General features: G+C 50.8%; 1 protein-coding gene across 4 annotated transcripts in view; it reads right to left on the bottom strand.

The window, feature by feature from the left end:
• Nucleotides 1-2,851: 2,851 nt before the first annotated feature.
• INSR (insulin receptor) overlaps nucleotides 2,852-25,295 on the bottom strand; it is a 123,948-nt gene continuing 101,504 nt past the window's right edge. For 2 of the 4 annotated variants that reach the window (XM_080801900.1, XM_080801898.1), the window contains 9 exons: nucleotides 20,026-20,185; nucleotides 16,037-16,136; nucleotides 14,677-14,744; nucleotides 11,908-12,152; nucleotides 10,820-10,930; nucleotides 10,572-10,731; nucleotides 8,905-9,034; nucleotides 8,450-8,584; nucleotides 2,852-5,426 (listed from right to left, as the gene is read on the bottom strand). In XM_080801900.1, coding sequence (XP_080658026.1) covers nucleotides 5,072-5,426; nucleotides 8,450-8,584; nucleotides 8,905-9,034; nucleotides 10,572-10,731; nucleotides 10,820-10,930; nucleotides 11,908-12,152; nucleotides 14,677-14,744; nucleotides 16,037-16,136; nucleotides 20,026-20,185 — 1,464 coding nt within the window. In that variant the 3' untranslated portion in view covers nucleotides 2,852-5,071. Of the gene's footprint in view, nucleotides 5,427-8,449; nucleotides 8,585-8,904; nucleotides 9,035-10,571; nucleotides 10,732-10,819; nucleotides 10,931-11,907; nucleotides 12,153-14,676; nucleotides 14,745-16,036; nucleotides 16,140-20,025; nucleotides 20,186-25,295 lie in introns of all 4 variants that reach the window. The other 2 variants (XM_080801899.1, XM_080801897.1) reach the window with 1 other exon arrangement.

A 25,295-nucleotide genomic window follows, 5' to 3' on the forward strand; every position in this document is an offset into this window, starting at 1 on the left:
TCAGCATGGTGAAATGGAACAAGATCCTGGAGATCCCCTCATATTCCTGGAGTGAAGCCCTTAGTGCTTGCATCATGGGAAGGTCTGGAGGTCTTTGGGGTAGCAGTTACTTACCAACTGGTATGGAAATAGTTTAATATATAAACCACCAGCTCAACTGTACAGGTATGTACCAGCAGATCATCAGCCCTGTTTATAACAATATTTAACCTCCTGCTTCATTGAAGAACCCATAGGTTTGTTCCTTCTTAAAACAGATCTGCACAACTTCCAGATTTCCCTTAACACAGCCCACCCTATAGCCACAATCCCACACAGGTCACAGGTCCTTGCTTGAACACCACACACACACACACACACACACACACACACAAAACAAGGCTATTCTTGGATAATTTATTCAGAATTTTCATATAAACAGGTAATTATCCCATATTTTACATGCAGAGCAATTTCAATATTCAAAAAAAAAAGGCATATTCTGTACACGGCGCTACTTGGCTCTTGTAGGAAAACATTGAAAAAATAATTGAGCTCTTGGTGGGTTTTGTGTTTCTGAGTTGTTTTTCACATATGCCGAGGCACATTTGATCCTGTGCAGCTGACAGCAGATGGAAGTGTCTGCTGCTGACATGCGGGGCCAAGACCGCCCCCAGGCACACAAAGTAGAAAGACTAAACAAGCCATTCCCGAATGTGTGCATAGACGCACACTCATCTTGGAAGTTGTTCCTTCTTTCCAAAGGAGACCAAGAGCCTCAGATTCACAATCTGGTTTCTAGAAAGGACTTTTAGGGCCCACATCCAAGTAAGAATTTGGCTGAAGTTTGTTTCTGGACCCTGACTGGTATGAGGTGACCATGAGCTCAAAAAGTCAATGTTTCCCTCTGCTTCTGGGGGGACCCCTAAGGAAACATTCACCTTTAGTTGTAGCCCCTGAAAGTCCATCACATTCTTTCAAACAAATGTACAAATTAGCGTTTGTTCTTTCCATCTCAGCTTCACCTCCGGTGTAAATCAAAATTCTAAAGAACATTCTGGAAGGCTTTCTAAATGGACACCATTCTACGTGCACCATTTATATACAATCAGCATTTCCCTGTTCCCTACCCCCCAACAAAACCGTAATTTCTGAAGAGCCTGAGGTGTCAAGGACTCACCAAGTGGTATCCAAAAGACATTTAACACCAAACTTTCACCCACCATGAAGTAGAAGAATGATTGTCCCTGGGACTACAGCACATCCATCACCTACCCAGATGGCTAGCATGGGCCATGCTCTGATGGCAATGCTGCCCATTGACCACTATTTTCACAGCTACAAATGAACACCTCCCAACCCAACAAGCACGTTATGGCAGATTGTCCGCTCTGGTGGGAGATAGTGGAAGAATTGTCCATTGACTGGCAGCAGTCTCCAATGATCACAGGATTGTATGTGCAGACCCTTGCATCAGTTCCCACACTTTCTCCATTGTGCTCAATATCTCTCCAAGAGAACCAGCAGCATTTCTCCCTACTAGCTTGAAATAACAGGAAAGCACCAAGGATAGCTCCCAGAATACAAACATTTCCAGAAGTGTGTTTGACATCACTGGTCCTGGGAGAAGGTAATGTGCTTGCTATTCTCCTCTCAGAAGAAGAAACTACTATGTGGATTAGGCCACATTAATGAAAAAGGTTTTAATAATAATGAGACATCTTTAAAAGCAAACAACAAAAAGTGTCAACCTAAGCTGGCTTTGTTGTTTTTTGTTGTTTTTTTTTATAGCCAATCACTGCAAGCCCCCCAGTATAGACCATCATTATAAAGCCCCTCCCAGGACAACCATGACTTCCTAGGACCAAAGTTGTTAGAGCCAACATTATGTGATGAAAAAGGCTTGTGAACCAATGGCTGCTTGCTTTTCTCACTGCAGTAGCAGAGGCAACTAAAGGAAATAGGTGAAATCCCATTTGTGCAGGTGGGCCCATCACTCTACTGTATCTCTCCAGGATAAGCACAGAGGGGTGAGACCTTGGTGGTGGTGGGGGGGGGGAGGGGCAGCGTCTAAATGTATAAGGGCAGTGAGGTTTGGCAAGTATGATTACAGCCCTGCTGGCCCTTCCCAGACTTACAAATGGGTTTTTTCAAAGCCCCGTAAGTTCAAACAGTATCAGCCAGAGGTCAACCAAACACAGGGGTCCAGGGTTTTGTTGCTTAAAAAAATATATATATATACTCAGCATGCTGGTGGGTTCTGGTTTGGAATTTCTCAACATTCCCCCTCTCCACTCAGAAAATAGAAATGCTACATCGGGTGTTTGCATGTGAGGTCCCCACAAGTGCAATTTGTTCCACTCCCATTAAAGGAGTAGGAACAAGCCATGGAGAGCCAGGGCACCTCGGTGCTCAGTTCACGGGGATGCAGTGGGACAGTGGGTATGCTGGCTTTGCTCTAAAGCCTCTCTCTGCCCCAGCAGGAGATGGAGTATCCTCTCCTAGCCAAAGGCAGGTAGCTCAGGCCTCAGTACCCCACAAATCAGATATATCACAATGGCCTGAAATTTAGTTCATGTTTGGGAGCATGGTGTCGATGGATGGAGGACCAAAACAAAGTGGAGGAGGGATTGAATTCAGAGAGGATTATCAGCCAGAAAAAGGATCTATGCTCACACGAAAGCCACACTTTATCCCAACTCCCTCCCTCAAAATTCTTACTGGTCCCCGGCATTTGGAATCAGCTGATACAGATTTTCCCTGATTCAGATTGGATCCAGGCAGAATTCTGAAGTCTCAAAGATGTCCATTATTGAACCACATCCTAATGATACACTGAGGTAGACTGTGCTGGAAAAAAAAAATCATTACCCCACATTCACCTGTTTATTTTTGATAAAAATTTACATGCACTCCATTTTTTATGAAAGTGATTTTTACAGTGATTTTTATATATTAAAATAAATAATTTCCCCCTAATATAAGAAAAACCTTTCTGAATTAGAAAAATGTGAAAATTGTTGCTAGTGTGGTATACGACCACTACAAATTTACTATGAAAAGAACAAAATACCTAGATCTATGTGTTCTTAATTTACGTAGACCCTCTTATATGTACAAAATAAATTTGGCAAAAATAATTTCTGTACTCTTGTTCCTTGTACCCAATCATTGAGGCTCCCCAGAAGTATTTCATGTGCTATAATTTCTCAAATCATATAAATAAGATAGTAATAGGCAATTGGGATTTGTCTACCTGTGTTCTTAATCAAGAATTGAGAAGTTTCAGAGGTCGCCATTGTCTCTAACCTATTCTGAAGCCCACAACTTTTAAGAGAAGAGGAGAAGGAAGCAGTCAAAAACTCATGAGAAAATGCTCTCAGGGATAACCCGTGGGTGATGATTTTGATGAACCAAAGTAATGGGTTCACCATGTTCTTTATTTGAGCAGCTGTGATTCTTTCCCCAAAGGGAAGAAACTGGATTCACACCCATCCAGAAGTTCTTGGTGGCGTGAAGGTCCTTAGCAGTTTCTCCTCCAGACTCTACTCTCTTGGGGACTGCAACGTCATAAGCACCTGAGAGTTCTGCTCAGGCCCCACACCTGGCCCAGCTGAGGTCACTGGGCACAGAGCAGCTTCTGGGAGGTCAACTCTGAGGACAGGTGGATGCCCTGAGGGTGGAGGAGACCGACAGGTGCATCTCGCTTCATACTGCTTAGTGTTCTCAAAGTCCATCTGGGTTGTCACACTTTGGGGTTTAGTTTTGTTGTGGTATGTGCACACCCAGTTGAGGAAGCATGCGAGGTACACACAAGGAACCAACAGATCCAAGAGCCACAAGTGTGTCTGAAGGCAGGACTCAGCTCCAGGTGGCTATCAGCTTTCCCAAGCAGAAACCAAACCCAATTGCCCACACCCTCAGAGTGGCCTCATCACGTCCGAAAGGGTCAGCAGCTAATGTGGCTTTATTCCCAGAAAAGTGGATGCCTTTAAGACCAAACAAATCAGCCACTGGTGCCTCGCTCCCTCTCTGCACACAGGCAGACCAACCCACAAGCCCTCCCCCCCACCCCGGGAAACAGTTAATAACTTATGAGGCTGACGTTGGAGAGTTTTAAAAAATTAAATATGTTACAAATATATTCTCAAAATCCTTAATCAACTCAGTTCTTTTTTTTTTTCTTTTTTTCTTTTTTCTGTCCTAGCTTTGTTTGGTCTTGAAAAGATCCACTATCACTCCAAATGACTCCCTTGGCTCCTGGAAAACATTTTTCACCAAAGTTAAGGGAGAAAAGACTCCTGAGACTAGGCTTGGGGCAGAAGAACCTGGGGAGGGCACAGTCTCCCAGTAAATAAGGAAGGAAGGAGATGGGAGGATCAGGAGCTCGAGAAGACAGAACCTTCATGAGCCGACCCCCAAAGTGTCAATGGGGCATGAACGCTTTGCACGCACGCACGCACGTGCACACACACATGCCAGCCATGTCTAGCCTGGACATACACACACACGCGCGCGGAGACACGCCGGGACTGCAGATCCTTATCAGAAGTACAAAAGCAGCAGCTATTGGTCAATTTGAGGAACTGATTTTGTGAAGAAGAAAAAAAAAATCCTTCGGCCTGGATGAGGAAAAAACACCTTCCTGAAGCCCACTCTGGAAAGCCTGAAATTCTACTGGAACAGGGTTGGCTTTTTTTTTTTCCTTTCTTTCAAACTTTGTTCCACAAACAAGTTTTATGTTTTATACTGTAGCTCAGATGCCGGGGGGGGGGGGGAAAAGATTTGTAAAAACAGGTGCTTGCTCTCAATGTACTAGAAAAAATAGTAACATCCTGGCTTAAAACCACAGTTGCCTACAAAGGACAGCAGCCAAGGAAACCCCTTCTCTAGGGTCACAGTTCAATTCTCTGACAGCTCGTCAAATTGGCAATCAAACACGTTTTTAAGTCACAGATGAACAGCAATGGATAGTTATGATCTCTGAGCTCCGTCGGACACTGGCAGATTCATAGGAGAATCCTGAGTTTTCTGGAGACCTTCAAACCAGAGGAAAGTGAAGATGGGAACCCCTCCCCCAAAACAGGCGCTGTTAGGAAGGATTCGACCTCGGCAGAGTCAGAATCCGTCCGTTTTTCTTGCCCCCATTCATGTGGGTATAGGGGATGTGCTCCTCGTAGTTCCGCTTTAGGCCCAGGGAGGACCCTCCATCCCGGCCCCCAGCCTCCTCCCTCTGAGAGTGGGAGGCCCGATCCAGGGGGACACTCTCCATGTCCTCAAACTCCATCTCCAGCTCCTCGCTCTCAGGTGCCTTGTTCTCCTCGCTGTGGAAGAAGGAAACTTCCGGAAAGCTGGGGTGCAGGTCGTCCTTGAGCAGGTCGACGATCTCCAGGAAGGTGGGCCGCATCTTGGGATTGAATTGCCAGCACATACGCATCAGGTCGGTGCTGCGGGACAGAGGGACAGTCAGGAACGCGTCTGGCGGCATCCGGCCAAGCAGTCTCCACCCCAGCCCCCTCCCCTGCGGCCCACACCCACAACAAGAAGTGCCAATATTAGCGCAGGCCATGGCCAAGACAGAAACGAGATTTCTACTGGTGCTTAAAAGAGAACGGTTTGGGAAAGAGCCGAAGGGGCTGCCTCACTCCCAGGCCAGATCAAGAAGCGCGCCTCTCAATGCACCCACCTGTTGGCCAAGGTTGATCATTTTCTACACTCCTGATTTTTTCTTTCTCCCATTTGGTGCATTTCATAAAGTTGGAATTCCTACTGGGGCTGCTAGAAAGGCTTCCCTGTGCCAAGGAGCAATCTTTCTAGGGTCAAAGATCCTTCAGGGTTGAGATGCTTGCGTGATGCGGCAGCTGAGTGGACTGAACCTAGAGGGCCCAGCTGGGAGCAGCCATCCTGCAGGCCAGGTGCCGGCGCTGTCCAGGGTGCTAGCAGGGGCGTACAACCCGACTCAGCCAAGCGCACACAGTGCAGGTGCTGAGGGCCTGGGGTTTCTGTTCTACCTCTTCCCCTCTCCAAATGACCTGATCTGATCCTCTGCAGTGTCTCTGTAAACAAAGTTCTACCGAGTGTTCTGCAGTTCCTCGAGTACAGATCCTTTACCTCTATGGTTAGGCTTATTCCCAGTTATCTTACAGTGGAAAGAAGGGCCATCTGTACCCCAATGTTCATAGCAGCAATGGCCACAGTCACCAAACCGTGGAAAGAACCAAGATGCCCTTCAACGGACGAATGGATAAGGAAGATGTGGTCCATATACACTATGGAGTATTATGCCTCCATCAGAAAGGACAAATACCCAACTTTTGTATCAACATGGACGGGACTGCAGGAGATGATGCTGAGTGAAGTAAGTCAAGCAGAGAGAGTCAATTATCAGATGGTTTCACTTACTTGTGGACCATAAGAGATAACACGGAGGACATGGGGAGATGGAGAGGAGAAGTGAGTTGGGGGAAATCGGAGGGGGAGATGAACTATGAGAGACTGTGGACTCTGAGAAACAGGGTTTTGGAGGGGAGGGAGGTGGGAGGTTGGGTGAACCTGGTGGTGGGTATTAAGGAGCGCACGTATTGCATGGAGCACTGGGTGTGATGCATAAACAATGAATCTTGGAACACTGAAAAAATTAAATTAAATTAAAAAATAAAATAAAATAAAGTTCTACTGGCACACAGACACACCTCCTCATTTACGCACCGTTCACGGCTGCCTTCTGTCTACGCGACAGAGTTGAGTAGCTGCAACAGGGAGCCACAGGGCCCACAAAGCTCCAAATATTTACAGTACTTTCTAGAAAGCGTGTGGACCTCTGCCTAGGGCCTACCTAATTTCCCTGGTCCTGGAACTATGCAGCCAGCTACTAAGAACCAGGAAAGGACTCTCATGAAGCTACATTCAGAAATTCTTTGCTCAAAGTTTCAAAATAACTCTGCTTCGTACTCTTTTTCGCAGAAGGTCCCTTCTAACTGGGTTTTCTAAATTAACAGTCTTATTCTTTGGGGGATGAAACCTCAGAATGGCCTTTCCCCCTAGATTTTCCAGGAGGGCAAACTTTTTTCTTAAGAAACACTGATAAAACATTATGGAGTATTATGCCTCCATCAGAAAGGACAAATACTCAACTTTTGTAGCAACATGGACGGGACTGGAAGAGATTATGCTGAGTGAAATAAGTCAAGCAGAGAGAGTCAAGTATCATATGCTTTCACTTATTTGTGGAGCGTAACAAATAATATGGAGGACAAGGGTAGATGGAGAGGAGAAGGGAGTTGAGGGAAATTGGAAGGGGAGGTAAACCATGAGAGACTATGGACTCTGAAAAACAACCTGAGGGTTTTGAAGGGGCGGGGGGTGGGAGGTTGGGGGAACCAGGTGGTGGGTATTAGGGAGGGCACGGATTGCATGGAGCACTGGGTGTGGTGAAAAAACAATGAATACTGTTACGCTGAAAAGAAATAAAAAATTAAAAAAAAAAAAAAAGAAACACTGATAAAGGACTTCATATGTAAACTATCTCATAGTAGAGAGGAAACACCCCAAAACACAGGGAAAATACAGTCTGCACACAACTCTCCTTTAGATCTAACCTCTTGCCTTTTCTATCTGAAGACATCTGGAAATGTTATACACACACACACACACACACACCTTTTATACTTAATATTTTAACATAGGCTTATCTACTAAATTATAAAATATTTTTATAGGCATTATCTCAAATTTCAATTACTACTGTCATTTCATTTTTTAATTTATCTTTAATAGTTTCTTTTAAAGATTTTATTTATTTATTTGAGAGAGAACATGAGCAAGCAAGAGAGAGAGCATGAGCAGGGGGAGTGGCAGAGGGACAGGGAGAAGCAGGTTCCGTGCTGAACAGGGAGCCCGATGTGGGGCTCGATCCCAGGACCCCAGGATCACAACCTGAGTCGAAGGCAGACACTTAACTGACTGAGCCATCCAGGTGCCCCCCCTTTTCTTCTATGACCAAAATTTACAACAAAAATTAGGGAAGCGGGGAAATAAGTAACACATATCCCTGACCAAAAATAATTTTAATGTTTCTGCTTCTGATTTTTTTTCCCCAATTCTGCTGCGATATAACAAACATGTCTGATTGTATTCACTCCCTGACAAAATGTTAAGTATACAAAGGACTGACAGTTAAACATGAACATCCCACCCAAGCTACCCAATTTCCTTCTCCCACGGTAACCATGGTAACCAATGCTGTGCAGTTTCTCTACAACCTTCCACAGACACAATATGCAAGAAAGCATTTGTGCAAAGATATGGCATGCAAACACAAGCATGTGTATAGGTATGATGTGCAAAAAAATGTCCATGCGAAGACACAACATGCAAACATGAACACATATGTAGACGTATGACACACAAACCAAAGGGCAACACCTTTTTGATGAACAGCCCACACAGCACCCAGTCTTTCTACACTTACACTCTCTCTGGACAATTGTCGGGTTGGTCCAGATACCCTCCATCCATGACAAATTTCAACACCTGTTCATTCGACAGGCCTTGGTAAGGCTGTTCTGCCAAGCTGGTGATTTCCCAAAGGACCACGCCAAAGGACCTGCCAACGACAGTTCACAAGTAGTAACAAAGAAGCCATTAAAACACACGCACGCACGCATGCACCCCTCCTTGGTTTACGAGAACGTGGTTGGCCAGTTAATTAAACAATTCATGCTGCATTCGGAAATGCCTAGATTAGTCTCAACTGAACATAAGTGGCCATACAAGGGTCCTTCCAACATGATATCCCCTCTGCTTTCTTGATCAAGGGGCTGTGAGGAAGGCAGGTTTTAACTGGCCCCCTCTTGCCGGTCACACTAATGCAACACCCCAGGATCCAAGCCCAGCACTGTGTCTGCCAATCCATCCACCACTCACCACATGTCAGAAGAAGTGGTAAAGACCCCGTCCTTCAGGGATTCCGGTGCCATCCACCGCACGGGGAGCAGACCCTTGCCTCCTTTCCGGTAGTAATCCGTTTCATAGATGTCTCTGGTCATCCCAAAGTCTGACAACAAAGGGGTCACATGGTCTTAACCTTGAGCCTACAGTCCAGGTGTCTCCTGCTTGCCCCACACCTGGTAGAGCCCTCAGATGGGCTCACCTGCCCCAGGTGTGTGCTCACCTGGGTGGTAGCCAAATCCCATGAGGATAGTCTGAGAGTACTCACAGGGATGTGGAGGGAAAGGATGGGCCACCACGTAAAGGGAAGGGAAAGGAAGCACCAAGTGGCCAAGAAGCAGTGTTTCAGCCCACAGCTTGGGAACCCCATTCTCAGTAACACTTCCTTCCCACCCATGACCTTATGGGCATCCCAAACCAAAGCGTGGAGTCTCTGCAGCCAACCTGATCTTCTCCACTAGGTATGGCCCCACCACTACCCCGCTGCCCAGCTCAAGACCCAGGGTCAGGCCTCCTTTTGACCACGCCCCTTTCCTCATACCCACATCTAAGACATGGGCATGTTCTGCCCGTTCCTCTTCCACATCCGCTCTAACTCAACTCGTCCTCTCCATCACGCTGGCCCCACCGCCACCTCTTACCTGCAGGACCTTCCCTCCACCCTGACCCTGACAGCCCACAGCTACATAAGTAGGGTCATATTATTTCTTGCTTCCCATGGCTAATGGAGGATAAGGTCTCTTGGGATTATAAATAGGATGATATTCTGGCTTCCCTTGTTGATAATGTCGTCTGGGATCATAAATAGAATCACGTTACTTCTAGCTTCCCACTGGCTCCTTAGGGTAATGGCTAGATGACTTACTGATTAATAAGGCCCTTCCAGGTCTGGCTCCTGCCTCTTTCCCTAACCTCCCATCTCATGTTGCTCTGCTCCCCTCCCTGTTCCTGCTAATACACCACATCAGCCATGCTTCCAGCGTCAGGCCTTTGTATCTGCTGGAAAGCCCCCTGGGAGGCTGTCATTCACTTAGGTCAACTAATCCCGCAACATTTGGCCGAAAGGCTGCCTCCCTACGGAGAGCGGCCTCTCGACTCTCTCCCATGGACTCTTTATTTCCTTCAGATCTCTTATGTCCAGTCTTCCTTCTCTTGTTTATACAAGCGCTATTTTACTGTTCATCTTTGAACATCCCCGTCCAGTAGAACTTTCTAAGATGTTGAACGCCGTCTACGCTCACTCTGCCCAATATGGCAGCCACCAGGCTCAAGGTGGTGACTGCTCACTTGCAATGTGGCCAGCACAGCCCAAGGAATACATTTTTAATTCCAGTTAATTTAAGCTGACTTGGCTGTAAATGGCCACATGCGGCCAGTGGCTGCTGGGCCGGGTGTTGCGTGAGGGCAGAAAAACCGTCGTGACTCACCAATCATCAGTCCCATCTATTGGCTCCGCCAACAGGGAACGCCGCTATTATCCAGAGCAGGAAATGAGCAAGTTCACGAGCAAATGCATTTAAATTATAGACCGAGGTCCAGGCCCTCTTTGTACTATTGGAAGAGACTGACCTGCTCAGGACAGACATCTCCTGCAATCAGACTGGGCCTGGGCCACACACTTCCAAACAGAAGGCCAGACGCACCTCCAATTTTGACGGTGAAATCGTGGGCCACCATGCAGTTCCGGGCTGCGAGATCCCGGTGCACGAACTTCTTGGCATTCAGGTAGGCCATCCCGTCGGCGATCTCCGCCGCCATCTGAATCATCTCTTGCAGGGTAGGGGGAGGGCGGCCGGGGTTATTCTAAAATTGAAACAAGGGGTCAGGTTCAGGGACCCAGCCGCCTGCGGCCAGGAGCAGGCACCCTGCCGGGTCCCCAGAGCCCACTTACCTCAGCCTCCGGCCGCAGGGAGCGGAGGTAGCTCTTGAGGTCTCCGTGGGCCATCAGCTCCATCACCACCAGCGTCGGCTGGCCTTTGGACACCACCCCTAGGAGGCGGACCTGCGGAGCGAAGATCTTGGGTGAGGGTCCCGGGGAAGGTTGCCATCACCAAGGTCTCCCCGTCTGACACCGGCATCACGCACAGCACCCTGCGTGGGGAGCCCGGCTCTGTCTGGCTCCAATGCCAGGGTCAGTGCCTTGCAGGGACAGAGGCACCAGGGGAGGGAGGGAGAATTCAAGACTCTCGGTCTTGCGGGGTGGGGAGCACAGAGACATGCCGCCACACAGCAACACTCCAAGGCAGACCCTTGAGATCTCCTCGGGGGAGCAAATCAGGCACGTTCCCACCTCCCAGGCTTCGCACTTGCTGCTCCCTCCCGGGTCCGCATGGCCCAGTCCCTCTGTCCTTAGCACACCTTCCCCACTCCCAAATGCCCAGCCCCCTGATTCTGCTCTCTTGCTCCAACCCGCCACAGCCCTGACTCCTAATGACCTCCAGGAGGGACTTATTGGGCTTAGGGTCTGTCTCCATGGCTGTCCTGGACTCTCCCCAAGGACCGGAATCTGCCGCATCGAGGAGACAAGACTGGGGCTCAGCACAGAGCAGATCCCCTCAGCTACGCGTGGCAAGGAAGAAAGGACACAAGGCTCAACGAGAAGCTGTGGGGCCACGTGGGAACAGCAGAGCAGGGAGAGTCTGTGCTGACTTGAGTGGGGGCAGGGATGGGGTGAACCATCCATCGTGTTTCAGAGTCACAAAGGCACTAGGAAGAGGGAAGAGACGGAAGTTTCTGGAAAGCAAGGGAATGAGTCCAGCTCCACGCAAGGTGGGAGAGGATGGGATTTGAGGAGGGAGGAGGGAGGAGGGAGGGAGCCTCCTCCACACCTTTATGGTGCTTAGCAGAGCGGGGGACAAGCAGGGGTCCATACCTAGAGTCCTCCTGCTCTGGGCAGGAGGAGGAGGAAGGACAGAGGAAGGGGAACAGGGGAGCAGGCGCGAAAGGACATCTCTGCTTCTGGGCAAACGTGGGACTCACCACGTGATGACAGGTGAAGCCCTTCATGACTGAGGCCTCGTTGAGAAACTCGATCCTCTCCCGCAGGCTGGCCGACTCGTTGACCGTCTTCACCGCCACTCGGGTCTCCGCCTCGCCCTTGACGATGTCCCTGGCGTTGCCCTCGTACACCATGCCAAAGGAGCCCTGCCCCAGCTCCCGCAGGAGAGTGATCTTCTCTCGAGGCACCTCCCACTCGTCCGGCACATACACGGAACATGGAAACACTACTCCTCATTGATCTACACGGTGTCCTCGGCGGACCCCCGGGGAGCCCCCAGCCGCCTCCCACTGGAACCGCCCCCCACCCCGCCAGGGGAATGTTCATTAAGGGACTTCTGTGGTCCAGGCCTTGTACCAGGCACCGGGCGCAGAGCCAAGAACAGGACAGGCGGGGGTCCCTGCCCTTCCTGGAAGGGGCAGCAGAGGCTTGGGATGGAGCCACCATCGGTCCAGGCTCCCCGCCACTAAGACCTGAGCTGGGCTGAGCTGGGCCTGCCTCCTCGTCCTTTCGGTTTGATCTAAGAGCCCCGCCACCCCACAACTCTACTTCCCATCTGAGGCCGTTTTTTCTGCCAAGTGCCAAGGGGATGGGAGACCACCCAGCCTGCCAACCGCTGGCCATACCAGTGAGCCCATCCAGGGCCAGTGGATCGGCAGGCAGGCTGCAGCCATGCAAAGGAGCCGCGGCGAGATCAAAAGATCTGTCCAGCCTAGCAGATCCCAGCTGGCGGACTCACCGAATCACGAGCTAACAAACGCTAGCTGTTTCAAGCCACTAACTCTGGGGTGGTTTGTTACGCAGCAAACGATTTGCAGACAAATGCACAAAGGCCTCATAAGAAAAGCCAAAAAGGTTCCAGCCTTCCTCCAAAGGGGGGATAAATTGTGTCCCTCCCCAGAATTTATGTTGATGTCCTAGCCCTGGTACCTCAGAATATAACTGTATTTAAAGACAGGGCCATTCCGGAGGCAATTCAAGTTCAAATGAAGTCAGTGGGGAGGCTCTAATCCCATGTGGCTGGTATCCTCAGAAGAAGAGGACATTCGGACACAGACATGCACACAGGGCCGACCATGTGAGGACCTGGGAGAAGACAGTCGCCCACAACCCAAGGAGGGAGGCTTCAGCAGAAACCAACCCTGCTGATACCTTGATCTCAGACTCCCAGCTTCTAGAAACGCAAGGAACTAAAATTCTGTTTCTGAAGCCATCCATCCGGTCCCTGGTGTTTGTTCCAGGAGCCCCAGCAACTGATACGGTCACCAGGGCCCCAGGCAAGGACACTGGAGGCAATGAGCACACACACATGCTCCGTGGGGGTACCCTGTCCCCCAGGGCTCTGAGCCTGGGTCTTTCCCTGGGTGTTCCCCTTGGCCCAGGCCTTCCCAGCCTTAGAGACGCTTGAATTCCAGTCTCCAGCTTTCATGGAGCACCCTTGTGGCCTCGGTCATGGCTGTGTTCCCAGAAGGAAGCAGGGCAGTAGGGTGGAGAGGCAGCCCTGCGTAGCCGTCCCAGCCTCACCCCTCCCGTGGGGTCGGACGGCAGCCCTGAGGCTGAGCTTTCCCACCTCACAATGCCATCCCCAAGCCGGGAGAGGAAGCGCCGCCATCCGCAGTCACTCCCTCCTGCTCCTGGCCCCCGCACACGTTCCCACCCAGCACGACCCCCTCTTCCAGTTTCCCTACTCTGACATCTTAGCATTTGGGGCCTCGATGACCCTGGAGGGACTGCCCCTCCCAAGGGTGGCCAATCCCTACAGACCCTAAATGACTGGCCTATGACAGTACCTTCTACCCGCAAAGCCACCATCCAGAGCCCAAACCCTCACACTCTCCTCTAGACGGTCCAGGCACCCCAGGGCCAGCCCCCACACCCCAGAACCCACTCAAATCATTCAAAATAGCGAGTCCTTGGTCTTGCCCTGCCCCGCCTCGCCTTGCCAAGCACACCACAGTAAACCTTGTCTTCCTTCTCCCACACTCCCTCAGCAGACCTGATGAGAACACGTCCTGGGCGTCCTTACAAACATCCCCCCCCAGTATCCCCGCGGCCACAGCATTCATGCCTCCAAAGTCACTTTCTGATTCCTGCCGCATGAAGTCCTTGAGAAACTTGCAACGTGGCAGACGCTTTCTCCTCGGACGGAGAGCGTCATCTGCAGGGGCCACCCAACGCGCTTCGGTACGATCCAGGGAAATCCAGGGGTCAGTCCGACGCTCCCGCCACCGGCATCAGCGCCCCACCCGCGTTCAGCCCCCCGCCGGCAGTGGAGGCGTCCCCCGCGCCCACACAGCCGCCTGCGGACCCCATCTCACCCTTCATTCTTGTCTTCCCTGCCTCTTACCCCGCGTCTCATTTTGGCTCCTGACCCCCACCTGCCAACCTGGATGGCAAGTCCGTGCACGGCCCTCTGGCTCTGACCCTCTGCGCAGTCTCTGGCTCAGGTCCCAGGTTCCACTCCCCACTCCCCCAACAGCTGGGACACCTGACTCTCTGTCAGCCTCCCAGCCGAGCCCCTGGGTCCCAGCCCAGCTAGATCAGCCTAGCCAAACAGGTGCCAGACAGTGGGTGTCCGGCTGCTCCCAGTAATACGGTCTTAGAGCAAGGGGCAGGTCTGCGAGCTCACGTGAGCAAGAGGGCTCAGCTCAGCCTCCCCAGGTGCCAACCCAACTTGCATTTGACACTGATGGCCAGGAACCCCAAAAGGTAGGATTCTGGCCACCCAAGGGTACGGGGATGGTACTCACCATCACTGGCACTGAGGTACTCGGGGTTTGAAGACGCATACAGCGGTCCCAGCGGCCCATCCGGCTGCCTGGAAGAGGAGGAGGAAAACATTCCAGCTTGATATCCTCATGGGGCTCTGGGTCACTCGCAGGGGGGGTTACAAGCTCCCCAATGCTAATGACGGCCCTTAGCAACAGCATCCCTGTGACCCTGGATATGGTCTGGGGTGTCATACAAGCCCATCAGATGGCTACTTAAATATGCACCAACATGGGACCATGAACCGTAATGTACAGCTGTCCTTACTAACACCTGAAAGACACTCGCCCTTTGCTGTTCTCACCCCAGCTCACCAGAAACAACGGCTAAGTTCTTGGGGAACCTGGAGAGCAGGTTGTTAATGTAGTCATCATCCAAAATTAAATGATACGGGCTGATGATGATATAAAACAATATTGAAAGCAAAACTCACCACTTCCTAATTATCATACTGCTTCTTCCTATCATCTGTGGTAGGTCTGTAGCTTGAAATCGGCCACAGCAGGAATATTTACACCACAGAAAGAAACAGAAGCACTACAAACCAAGATCCAATCTACTGTTCTGTTGTCTGTCCGGGCTTGAGAAAGGGATGGCAAAAAATGTTAACAATGCAGAATAAGCTTCAAAGTGTGTCATCTGGGGGCGCCTGGGGGCTCTCGGTCCATGAAGCAGATGACCCTTGATGTCGGCCCAGGTCATGATCTCAGGGTCATGGGATCGAGCCCTGCTCTGGGCTCCACACTCAGTAGGGAGTCTGCTTGAGATTCTCTCTGTCTCCCCTGAGCCTCCCTCTGCTCTTTCTCCCTTTCTCTCTTGCTCGTGCTCTCTGAAATAAGTAAATCTTAAAAAAAAAAAAAAAAAAGATGTCATCTCTGTGGCCATGATTTGCAAATGGCAAAAAAAAAAATTTGAGAAAATGTTCCTTCAGTATCTGAAAGTCACTACCTGACCAAGCAAAGTCACTTCTTGGATGATGAACCTCCACATCTTAGTTCATTTTTACCTTCCTCTTTAATGAAAACAAAGTACCAGTCAACAGGTTGGAGCCATGTTCCTGCATCACTCGCAACCACAGGCTGGCTACAGAGACAATGTTTCTGGGGTGGGGGTGGGGGATCAACCAAAGCATTTATTTGGTGACAATCAACCAGCTGGAGGGCATTTATGATCGAGTGTCACGAACTGTATTACGATCATTAGCTGTAAGTTGCAGGCCACGCCCACCCCTTATGTCAGTCAAACTCACAAAAAACTGAGCCAGCGGTCGCTCTGTATCTAGACACGCTTGCTTTCCTGGAGAGCCGGTCTAACCATTTACCCGCACACGGCCATACCCACCTCTTCCGCAGGAACAGGTAAATACTTCCAATCACAACACTGAAGAGAAAGACAAAGATGAGGGGGCCGATGATGATTTTTGCAATATTCGATGGGACATCTACTGAAATAGAGTAAGAAGACGGATGGTTCACATCAAAATGTGTTCCTATCGCAAATCACACCTACGTCCGTAATGGCAAATCACACCTATGTCCATAACGGCAAGCCACACGCTCCTGCCCCTTCTCTTGTTCCCGAGGCTCTCCGCTGGTCACCTGAGCCCTTCTTTTCCAGCAGTCCCGAAACACCGGCTGGTTCCATGGGGCTGGAAGGCAGGCTCAGAGGCTCCGACCCCCAGACCGTAGCGCCCACTGCAGCCTTCTCCCTCTGCCACGCAGGGCCAGCTTCACAGGCAGGCAACCCAGGCCATGGCCCAAGTCCCCACACTTGAAAGGCCCTGCTCCTTAATGCCCCACTGCCACTGTCTTGAAAGTCTTAATAATTTCTAGGGGCGCCTGGGTAGCTCAGTCATTTAAGCAACTGCCTTCAGTTCAGGTCATGATCCCAGGGTCCTGGGATCGAGCCCCATATGCGGGAAGCCTGCTTCTCCCTCTCCCTCTGTCCTTCCCCCCAACTCATGCTTGTGCTCTATTTCTCTCTCTCTCTCTAAAATAAATAAAATCTAAAAAAAAAAAAAATTCTTAAAATTTTTAAACAAGGGGCCCTTCATTTTCATTCTGCAGTGGGCTCTGCAAATTAAACAGCCAATTTTCATCCAAACAACACCTCTCACAGATGAAAAATTCACCAGGAAGGGCCCTGTATGCTAAGGGGTCCTCCCCTCAAAAAAATCCTCTTAAATTCATGGAAGAAATGCTGTAGAGCCTTCTTTTTTTTTTTTTTTCCTTTTTTTAAAAATTTGCACGTAAAGCCGAGTTGTCTGCATTTATAAACACACCCCCGTATTCAGACTCTCCCGGGCCAAGGAGGGAAATGTGTTCTAAGCAGTCACGGAGGGAACCTGGTCCCTGGTCCCTAAGGTCTTTCCTGTCAACAGAGGTTTACCGAACACTTAGGAAAACACCAGGTGCTAAGTGAAGTGCTCTGTGCTGGTTGATTTTATTTAACCCTCACAAACGCCAAGGTGGGAGGGTTGTAACTAAGACCAATCACCACCCTGGGAAAAGAGGCTCACAGACTGGAGGGGTCTTGCCCCAAACCCCAGATCGGACCCACGGTGGAGCAGGGATTTCAAGCCGGGCCATCTGCGGACGGGCTTAGCCACGGCCCCACGCTGCCATCGGTGGCCGGCTATACCCTGAGACGCCCTCCTGTCCCTCCCTGAAGTGCCAGCAAACTGCCTCCTCCCCTCCCCGGCAGCTCCTGGCCACAGAAAGTCTCTATCAATACTTGGTGGTTGAACGAGACAAGAGAAAAGGAAACCTACTAGCCACACGTGGTTGTCTGCATGTCCCTCCCTCCCTATCCCTTCTTCCTCAGGAGCAGGGAAACTGGAGGCCACCAAGTGGCCGGGACTTAGCAGGTCTGGAGACACAATCTGAGAGTCAGGCTGCACCCCCTGTCTCGGCTTCCCAGACCCCAGTCCTGCTCACGCCTCCGATTCCCGTGGCCACGGGAACCAGGGTGGAGAAAGGGAGGCACCCAGTGTGCAAAATTTGAGAGCTCTTGCTCTGGGTCATGGAGACGAAGGGTCGGCCCCTGGGGGTGAGCACCTCCTTAAAACGTGCACCCTTGTTCCCTGCTTGCCTCCCTGTTAGAAAATAAAGAACTGTAATTTTCCAGACTTTTTGGCATCTTTAGTAATGCTGCATTGCATTTCCTCAAACATATCTTTTCTGGACATCTCTGTTCATTTCCTCAGGATAAATTTCTAGAACCAGAACTGTTGGTTCACACAGTAAGAGCCTTTACAAGATGTTTGATACATATTATTCAAGTAGTATGCTTTAGGGGAGGTGGTTCAGTCGGGAAAGTGTCTGCCTTCAGCTCAGGTCATGATCTCAGGGTCCTGGGATCGGGCCTGCTCAGCGGGGAGTCTGCTTCTGCCTGTCCCTCTGTCCCTCCCCTCAAGCTCATGCTTTCTCTCTTGCTTGCTGTCTCAAAAAAAATCAATAAAAGTCTTTAAAATAAAGTGGTATATTGTAGCATTCACCAACCACGAAAAGAATGTCCATGGGTCTATAGTCTTGGACAGCACTGAGTACTATAATTAAACAGAAACAAATGCCTTGCCAATTCGATGAGTTAAAAATTACCTCTTGTTTTAATTTGCCTCCTTTTTCGGTGTGGTTTTGAGGTTGCACTTTTTTTTATGCTTTCTATCTTTTATATTTCTTTCTAAATTGGCTATTTACGTTGTCTATGCTTGTGTTAGCACTTATTTATATCTTCTACTCATGTCCTACATCTATATATATACTCATTTTATAACAAGGATATTAGTTGTCAATGATGTTACAAACGTTTTTTTTTCGCACTTTGATATTTTCCTTGGAATTTTATTCATGGTAGCCCGGGTTCTTGAGAGACTCCAAATCCTTGAAATATCCTGGGTAATAAGAGTGTCTTTGTTATTGACGAGCCCCTTGGAACAGACCTGAGCTTATGCTAAGAGATGAGACGACCCAGGATGCGGGCTAGTCACCAGCAGACCAAGCACGTGATTGGAAGGCTGGACCAGAGGGGCTGCTCCAGGGACCAGAGGGGCCGGAGATGGAGTTCCATCACACAGCCAGTGATGTGCTCAAGCAATGCCTAGCAAGGGACACCCTACACACCAAAGCCCAGAGGAGCTTCCCGGCTGGTGAACACACAGGTATGCCAGGAGGATGATGCCACATGTCCTGATTCTGCCAGGAGAACGCACAGGAGCTCAGCGTCCTGGACCCTCCCAACCCTCCCTTGTATGTCTCCTCATTTGGGTGGCCCCGACTGACAGCCTTTATAATAACACCATCCTTGTAATCTAGCACTTTCCTGAGCTCTATGAGCTGATCAAGCAAATGCCTGAATCTGAGGGGGGGGTCACAGGAACCCCTGAGTTTGTTGCCAACTGGGGGTGCCAGCTGGAAGTGCAGGGAGCTTGAAGAACCCCCAACTTATAGCCGGCATCTGAAGTAAGGCCCGTCTGGCTGGGAACTGTGCTCCTAACCTGGCCGGGTCTGTGTTCACCCCATTAGGCAGCAACAGAATGGTGGTGCCGCACACCCAGCTGGTGTCAGGATGCTCATTCCAGTCCTGACGCTGGCGGGAGCCTTCCCAGCAGGAATCACTTCCCACTTTCCAAAGTCCCACCAGGCCAGGTATGTGAAGATCCAGCCGGCCAAGCAGGAGCCTTGTCACCCCAGTCCCCCCCAAGCTCCCACTCCTCCTGGTCTAGAATCTCCCCTCCTTCCAAGTCATTTGTTCACTCATTCAAGTGTCTAGGCTCTGATGACATGCCAGGATGACCGCCTTCTTTTGTCCCCACTTGCACATTCTTCCGGGTCTCAGTCAAGATGTCACCTCCTCCAGGAAGCAGTCCCTGAGAGTCCCTGGAGTCCCCAGCCTCCCACTCTACTGTCCACTGTGTGCTCTGGGCACCCAATGGCAGCACTCACTCCCTGTGTATGAAGAGCACATCGGACACTCTGTAGGCAAGCTCCCATGTCCTCCCTTGGAAGGCACAGCCCATCAAAAATCAAGTATTAGGACAATAGTAACAAGAGCTAATGTGTTCATCTGACGTGCCCTGGGCTAGCCACTTGACCTTCATAATGTCACTGAAACCTCCTTTCACCTCCAAGGCAGTTGGGGGGGGTCCTAACTCTCCCCATGGTCAGATAAGAACACACAGGCTCAGAGAGGACAAGCACACTGCTCAGGTCACACAACAGCACCAGCAGACCGGGACCTAGTCAAGTCCGGGGCCAGCGGGCATAGCCTCCGAGCTTCCCTGGCCACCCTCTGAACTGCCCTGCCACGCCCACACCCAAACCCAGACTTACAATAGTCTGTCACGTAGAAATAGGTGGCTTCTGTCCAGGAGCCGTTGCCTGCCAGGGAGGTGGCCCGGACTCGCACGCTGTAATTCCCCGGCGGCAGCCCACGCAGCCTGCAGCCCCGCTCCAGAGCGAAGTGTCTGCGGGAGACACAGAGGTGCAGCTCCTGGAAGACAGGGGGAGGAGCAGGGGTTGTTCTCGGCCATTCCGGAGCGTCCATCCCTGGCAGGAAGGCCGCAGAGGGAGGAAGGCGCCGTCAGAGCACCGAGCGCCCGGGCCGCGTCAGGACCGTCACAATTGCCGCACGCTCGCTCTCCGGGAAGGAGGCAGCCACGGAGGCTGTCATCGTGGGTAAAATCTGACCCTTCCTAAACCACAAGCCATGTGTCTGACCTGGACCGGGTCATTTCCTTCTTGTGACAACTCCACTGGGGCTCAGGCTCACGCTGGAGACGAGGACCCGGGGGCCCGGGCTAGGGGGTCCACAAACTTTTGCTGTCAAAGGGGCCGGATGGTCACCCACTCACCCACGTGAATGACCCACTCAACTGACCCACTCAGCTCCGCTGTCGCAGCGCGAAAGCCCCCAGAGACCCACCCCAAACCCATAACATCCGTCCACAAACAGACGTGGTTGTGTGTCCACGGAATGTTGTAGACGCCCAACGCTGAGCTTCACGTTAAGTGGATACATGTCGTGACACTATCCTTCTCTCGGAGCTTGGCATTTTTTTTTTTTCCAGCCACTTTAAGACAGGAAAGCGATTCTTAGCTCTCAAGCTGTACGAACACAGGTATACAAAAACAGTCTGCCGACCGCTGGCTGAAGAGACAGAATGGTTGGTGGCAGCTCTCCTAGCTGGTAAGTGGCTGGGCCAACCTCCCCTGTTGAATCCAGAACCATGAGGCTCCTACCCTTTTTGGAACCACTGTGAGGCACTATCACCAGGCCTCTAGAAAGTTCCAGAAGGCCGGGAAAGAAGAGACCCACAGACCTAAATCAAATTTCAGGCTTTGCCCCCACATCTCCCGGACTCAGAACCAAAGGCATGCATGGGCTTAATGTCTTAAGGACACATGGTAAATCTCCTTCCTTCCTCTGGTGTAGCCTTTTGCTTTGCTTTGCTTTCTGTGACCATTCTGAAAACAAGCAGGGACCTACCTCAATCTCTGAAAACAGAGGGGAGATAAGAAAAGGATACACGCCCCAGTGGTAAGCGTGCAAACAGAGATCAAGCCAGAGCTTAGTAGGAGAGCCAAGAGGCTCACTGGGAAGTGAGACCGTGAACCCTGCCCGCGTCAGGCCAATTTTTAAAAACTTTCCAAAACAGCTCCAAGTTAATAGTGCATGCAGAGAGCTGGACTGGAAAATTTCAGTGGGCAGAGAAAGAAACGTAAAAGACTCCCGTGCTTGTCATGTGACAACAACAGCAAGAAAACAGATCGGGCCGATCGGGCTGACGGCAGGGGTGGGGGCACCGGTCCAAAGGTCCGTCCAAGTCCGAGGAGTCACCAAGTAGAAATGGGCAAATACGCAAATACAGAAACCGAAGGTAGCCGCTATTGGGGGACAGAGGGGAAGGGCACCCTCCTAGGGCGGCCGGGGACCCCACACACCTCGAGGGGCGAGGGGACTGGGAGGGAGCATGAAGGGAAGGAACCAGACAATGAGGCAGCCGTCTCCACAGACACCGAGAAACAAAAACGAAAAGGGAAACGAGAAGCGAAACCCGACAAAGGGTAAAGGAGCCAATCCATGAAAGTCTGTGCCAATGAGACAGAAGCCCGAAACCGCGACAGACACTGACGCGAAGGAGACGGGAACGCCAACACTGAGAAGCGATGCTCCTCCCGGGGGAGGGCGCGGTCCCCGGGGCCAGGGCCTCCTGGGCAGAGAGGGGCCGAGGTAAGACGGCAAATGACTCGAATGCGAGGTTCAAGGAGAAAGAGCTGCCAAAGTGAGGCAGTTAGACGGGATTTGGGCTATTAACCAGCAAATACCAAAAAAACAACAACAACAACAAAAACCCCAAAAAACCAAAAAACCAACAAACAAAAAATGCTGGAGAGGATTTTGTAGAAATGGCACAATCATACCCCAACAGTATTATTAATGGTGTGTAAAAAAAAAATTTTTTTTGCATTATTTTCTTACTTTATCAAAGCGATGCTAGGTAATAAGGGAAAATGTGGGAAATGATCCGCCATCTTGTCCATGAAAAGGTTGTTTTTTTTTTTTAAAAAGTGATTGTAATCTCACTCTCTCTTATTTCCCCCCTACCCACCCAAATCTCTGTTCCCCTAAAGGGCAAATAGGGCCAGTCTGTGTGGGATTGGTGCTGCCCCACGTGGGGCTGAGGATCTAGTAGGGATTCATACCAGTGACCCTTGGACTCCAGGAAGAGGGGGAGGCGGACCCACCGAAGGCAGCTGGGAGAATTTATGCCAACAGGGTAACCAACCATCCCAGTTTACCCAGGACCAAGGGGTTACTAGGTTGGAGGACTTCAGTGCTCGACACTGGCAAACTCCAAGGAAAGAGCCGGTCCCAGCAGCAGGAAGAAAACCACGGAGGGTCTGCAGTGGAAACGTGTTGCCCACGGCCCAGAATCCGTATTCCCTTCCCTGCTGCCCACAACATCCCGAAGGTTATGTTCCCCTGGAACTTCCTTTGAAGCTGCCCCCCCCGGCCTTGAGGGGCTCTGGCCTCCCATCCTCAACCCCACCCCAGCTCCAGGGCCGACCCTCACTGCCCAAAGCTGCCCGAAAGCTGAGGAGTCCCATGGATTCAGGGAAAGGTCCAAAACGGGCCCAAATGAAGCATCCAGGAAATGCACATCAAGACCGCAGTGAGACGCCATTCACAGCCACCAGCACGGCCCTACCTCAAAGCATGGCCCAGAACACGGATAGGAGACCACGGCGGGGGGGAAGCTGGACCCTCAGACCCTACCGCTGGGGATATAAAATGGTGCAGCCACTTGGGGAAAGAGCTGGCCCGGGACCCGGAGTTCCATCCCTTGGTACGCGCCCAGGAGACCGGAAACCACGTGTCCACACAAACACTTGCACGAGGACGCTCTGAGCGACTTTACTCACAACAGCCAGACGGTGAAAACGACCCGAATGTCTGTCTGCGGGTGACGGGTAACAAAGTGTGGTCCAGCCACGTGATGGAGTATTTCTCAGTCAGGAAAAGGAAGGAAGCACGGACACGTGCCACCACGGGGATGGACCTCGGAGACATTATGATAACGACAGAAGCCGGCAACAGAGGGCCGTGTGTTGTACGATTTGGTGCGGAGAACAGGCATATCCAGAGACAGAAAGTAGGTTAGCAGCTGACAGAGGCTGGTGGGACACGAGGAAGGGAAGATCAGGGGCTGGGGGTACTTTTTAGGAAAATACTGTGAAACTGATGTGATGATTGGCTCAGTCAGTGGAGTGTGAGATCCTGGTCTTGGGGGGTTGTGAGTTCAAGCCCCACAATGGGTGTAGCGATGACTTAAAAAACTGTAAAAATCTTAAAAAAAAAAAAACCCAACACCATTATATTGAATATTTTATTTTATTGTATTGTAAAGATTTTATTTTTAAGTCATCTCTACATACAACGTGGGGCTTGAATTCACAACCCCGAGACCAAGAGTCACGCGCTCCTCCGACCAAGCCAGCCAGTCGCCCCAAACTGTGTATTTTAAATGGGCGTATTTTATGGTATGTGAATGTGTCACAGTTTATAAAGCAAACAAACAAACAAACAAAAACACTCGTGCCCAAGCCTGACTTTATGGCTCCCAAAACTAAAAACTTAAACTCTCTCATTTACAGAAAATGACCTCTGACCTAAGTGACCGGCCTCAACCGCAGATGGTAGGTTCTGGAGCCCAACAGTCTGGATTTAAGATGCTGGGCGTATGACCCTGAGCAAGGGCACTCAGCTCCTCCAGTGTCCGCACTCCTGGCCAAAAAAAGGAGACACTAATAGATGCCACCTGGTCGGGTCACCTCGAGGTTCCAGCAGATGCCTGCAAAGGACTGGGTGCTGTGTCTGGGACGGGGCAAGGGCTCAGACCAATCCAAGGAGGTGATGAGGCTCATCTGCTTGAAGTCACACGGTCAAGGGGAGAATCGTCCGCAGGGGGATTCAAGCCCTGGCCTGCACCTCTCCTGGCAGGTGCAGACCCCCGCCCTTCTGCGGATGGTGATCCACCCACAGTAGTTACGGGCACGGCTTGGAGCCCACGCCCGCCTATTGCCTGCTTTTGCAATAAAACGTTTCACCGGCACACAACCATCCCCGTGAGCGTCCGTCTCCTCTATCGGGCGGCTTTCGAGCTACAACAGCAGAGCTAAGTATTTGCAACAGAGGCCGTTCAGCCGCGAAACCAAACATGGTCCGTATCTGGCCCTCGACAGGAAAAAAAGCTGCCAACCCTTGGATGAGAGCATCAGTCTTGGGTTTGAGTCCTGACTTTATTCTTCTGGACCCTGGACAAAAAAATCCTGGCTGCCTCCAGACCAAGCTCGCTGGGTTATTCTGAGGATTTATTGCATTTCACTGGTCCTGAGAGGCATATTATTTTCACATTTTGGCATTTCTGAAATTGCAAGGCGGCTTTAGGAGCAACACCAACTTACAACTAGAACTGGCAGTTTTTGTTTTTGTTTTAGCAGTGGCCGCTCATCATGCCTTAGATGTGATAAAAAATGATAAAGGACGTAAGACCGCATGTACACGGCTTCATATGTGCGAGACACACAGTGACCCCCTCAGGACAGCGTGGCTCCTTTTTTGTCCTTCTCAGACGCCATTATCTCGGGCATCTCTGCGTTCACCCACCACCCCGCACAGCGTCTGCCAGTAAATGGAAAGTTCCTTATTAAGACCCTGGCCGGCTCAGTCGGTTAGGTGTGTCTGCCTTTGGCTCAGGTCGTGATGCAGGGTCCTGGGATCGAGCCCTGCGTTGGGCTCCCTGCTCAGCGGGAAGTTTGCTTCTCCCTCTCCCTCTCCCTCTCCCTCTGCCCCCAGAGAACTCTGACTGAGGTGAAACGGGTCTCCTGTGATGTCAGGAGGGACACAAGTGCAGACAGCCAGCATTCATCCTGCAGGACAGAGCTGAAATGTGAGAAACTGAGGAAATAAATCTGGAGATCAGCATTTCTCACCCACCTCCCTGGAAAGTTCTAAATCAAGGCGTGGAGTCCCAACGACAATGCATTCAACAGGAGAAGGAAGTGTTTGGGCCAGAATTTAAGAAGAGGAATGGCGGGGG

The sequence above is a fragment of the Martes martes genome (assembly GCF_963455335.1).
Source record: "Martes martes genome assembly, chromosome: 1".
Classification (NCBI taxonomy): Eukaryota; Metazoa; Chordata; class Mammalia; order Carnivora; family Mustelidae; genus Martes; species Martes martes.